Source organism: Eutrema salsugineum, unplaced genomic scaffold (genome assembly GCF_000478725.1).
Source record: "Eutrema salsugineum unplaced genomic scaffold, Eutsalg1_0 scaffold_23, whole genome shotgun sequence".
NCBI classification, from domain to species: domain Eukaryota; kingdom Viridiplantae; phylum Streptophyta; class Magnoliopsida; order Brassicales; family Brassicaceae; genus Eutrema; species Eutrema salsugineum.
The window spans coordinates 1,570,750-1,573,466 of record NW_006256805.1 but is presented as its reverse complement, the minus strand read 5'-3'; the positions used below and the strand labels follow the sequence as shown (position 1 = coordinate 1,573,466).

The 2,717-nt window shown below is 35.7% G+C and overlaps 1 protein-coding gene across 1 annotated transcript; it reads left to right on the top strand.

Moving 5' to 3' along the window:
* The first annotated feature begins 597 nt into the window (after positions 1–597).
* Positions 598–1,899, top strand: LOC18015401 (putative protein TPRXL). The gene has a single exon (XM_006397417.2). It carries the CDS (start codon positions 849–851, stop codon positions 1,803–1,805), a length of 957 nt encoding a protein of 318 aa, XP_006397480.1. The 5' UTR covers positions 598–848; the 3' UTR covers positions 1,806–1,899.
* Positions 1,900–2,717: the final 818 nt, after the last annotated feature.

Here is a 2,717-nt window from a genome sequence, read left to right as displayed (position 1 = left end):
AACTACCATATGATTATAAACCAACCATATATTTGATCTGAGGAGACATAGTCTACCATATGATCATGATCGTAAAGGCGTAGCCTCCATAATGATCGGTTCGGAGAAGGCAGCGCCTATCATCCCGACCATAGTATATAAACGTAACTGGATTGAATATAAATTAAACCTCACCTTTTCGGTATAGGAACGGTATAAGAACGGTTCGTGCTGATAACGTTTTAGATATTATATGATATGATATAAGTGAGTGTTTGTATATATGTATATAAGGTGAAATATAATTATGTATATAATATAGAAGAGACGAGAGAGAAAAAGGGATGAGAGGAAGTGATTTCTCTTTCTATTATTACTACATCTCTTATCACCACAATTACAAAGGGTGAGACAACATATTTATTTATAATCAAAGTATACAAATGGCTAAGTCGGTGAACTTAAGGCGGTGAAAGAAACTTTCACAACAAGTTAAACTAAAACAATAAAATATTAATGTGGATAATTCACTTCTTTAACAACACTAACTATTCTTTCACAATTTTACACTTTCATCACATCCCCACTAGAGAACAAAGAGATCTCTATCTCTCTCTCTCTCCTCTTTCGTTTTCCGCTTTCAGATTGAGTTTGACTCTTTGCCAGCCACCTCCTGCACTCTTTCTCTCTCTCTCCATCAATGGCGACACCATACCTTCTTCTTCCTTTCTCTCTCTTCAATCCCTTGAAGTAAAACCCCTCTTTGCTACCTCTGTCTCTCTCCAATACGCATCAAATCTCAAAACCCTAGATTTACCAAAAAAGTTCTTCTTCTTCTTCTCTTATGTTCTTGTTTCTTCCATGTTTATATGGAATCAGGTAACAGTGAAAGCTTACAATCTTCAAGCGATGAACACGAATCTTCATCAACAGGAGCTGCAGCTGATCACTCCACTTTTTTCCTCCCTCCATTCTCCTCTTCATCCTCCTCATCCTCAGCCTTCTACAGCGGCCCAGCAACCCTCTCCTCCTCCTCCTCCTCCACCACCACTTACCAAAACTTCATCAACAATCTCATCTCCGATGACATTATCAACCAAACCCATCTCCTCTCTCATCCACCACCACCACCACCACCACAGCCTCCTCCTCCGCCTCCTTCTTCCTCCTCCAGAAACCCTAGAAAACGAACAAGAGCTTCAAGAAGAGCACCAACCACTGTTCTCACCACCGACACTTCTAACTTTAGAGCAATGGTTCAAGAATTTACTGGCGTCCCTGCATCTCCTTTCTCTCACCCTTTCTCCTCCACTACTCGCCGCTTCGATATTTTTCGGTCTCCGTCCTCCGATCATCCTCTTACTTTCAACCCTTTTCGTCCAATCCCTCAAAAACCTCATCAACAACCTTTGATCCCTTCATCATCTTCTTCTTTGCTTAACCAATTTAATAACCACACTTCTATTTCAACAAACTTTCAATCTCTTACCGATTTACCCCTCCCTCAATGTGACCAAGTTTCTACATTTCAGTCTCTTTTATCTCATCAACATCATCATCATCATCATAATCAAACACTTTTCTCTCTTCACGATCTTGACTCAATGAACCTCGGAGCATTACACCAAAATCAAAATCACACTCCAACGGCTGATGATGACCACCAGCTGATGATGATAAGACAGCTCTCGGAGTTTGATCGCCGGACGGAAAAGGGACAAGACTCTTCTTCTTCAGCTCCGATCAAAGGCTCTTCAGGTACTACTACTACAACAACAACAACACTTGATCCATGGATTTGCCATACAAATTCAACCAATAATTGAATACCGTATATCGTATACATCATTTTATAATTATTGATTTTATAATTAAACCATATCTTACAATCTTAAATTCTCTTATAATCAGATTGTAATCACTGAGATTGAATTATCAGATTCTTTTTTCTTCTTATAAATGATAATATTCCATCAAAATATTTATTATAATTTCTAGTGGTTATACCCTGGCTACACGTTACGCTGACCCATAATGGGGTATATGATTCTCTAACATTTCGTAAGTACTGTTTTTGTCCAAAAAAAAAAAACATGTTGAAAGTATATATATATATATATTGTTTTCTGAAAGAAAATATGTAAATGTTTATACGTTATACATTTGGCTCTTGATGAGATGTAAATGTTTGTCTTGATGAGAATCTAGTTCGGATTTTGTTCGTTGGTCTAAATAGGACAGATCACACGTGTACTGTCTTTTGTTAAATCATACTTGGACAATCTCCCCCTATTATTATTAGAGTTTAATAGAAATAATTATAGTAAAAGGCACTTTTCAAACTCATATTATACTATAAGGCATTTCTAGCTATTAGGTGACTTTTCTATTTTTCATTCCGAAATTGTCCTTGTGTTCACGATAATGGTGGATATGAACTTGTGGATACCGAATTAAATCCAGATTTTAAAAATAGTAATTATTTTTCCCCTTTTGTTTTGTTTTGTATTTTTCTGTATTGTGAAATATTTAAAAATTTTTTTTTGTTAAAATGAATTCTAATTTTATTTTGTCATTGTTTTAAGATCTATTATGCTATACTTTATTTATCAAACAAGAAACTTTTCAAATAACCTTTATAAAATTTTTTAAAAAATCAGAATCTACTTAGATATCCATTCACAAAATACGATGTGGATGATGCGTGATGGACATATAACTTGGACACAATTATGTGG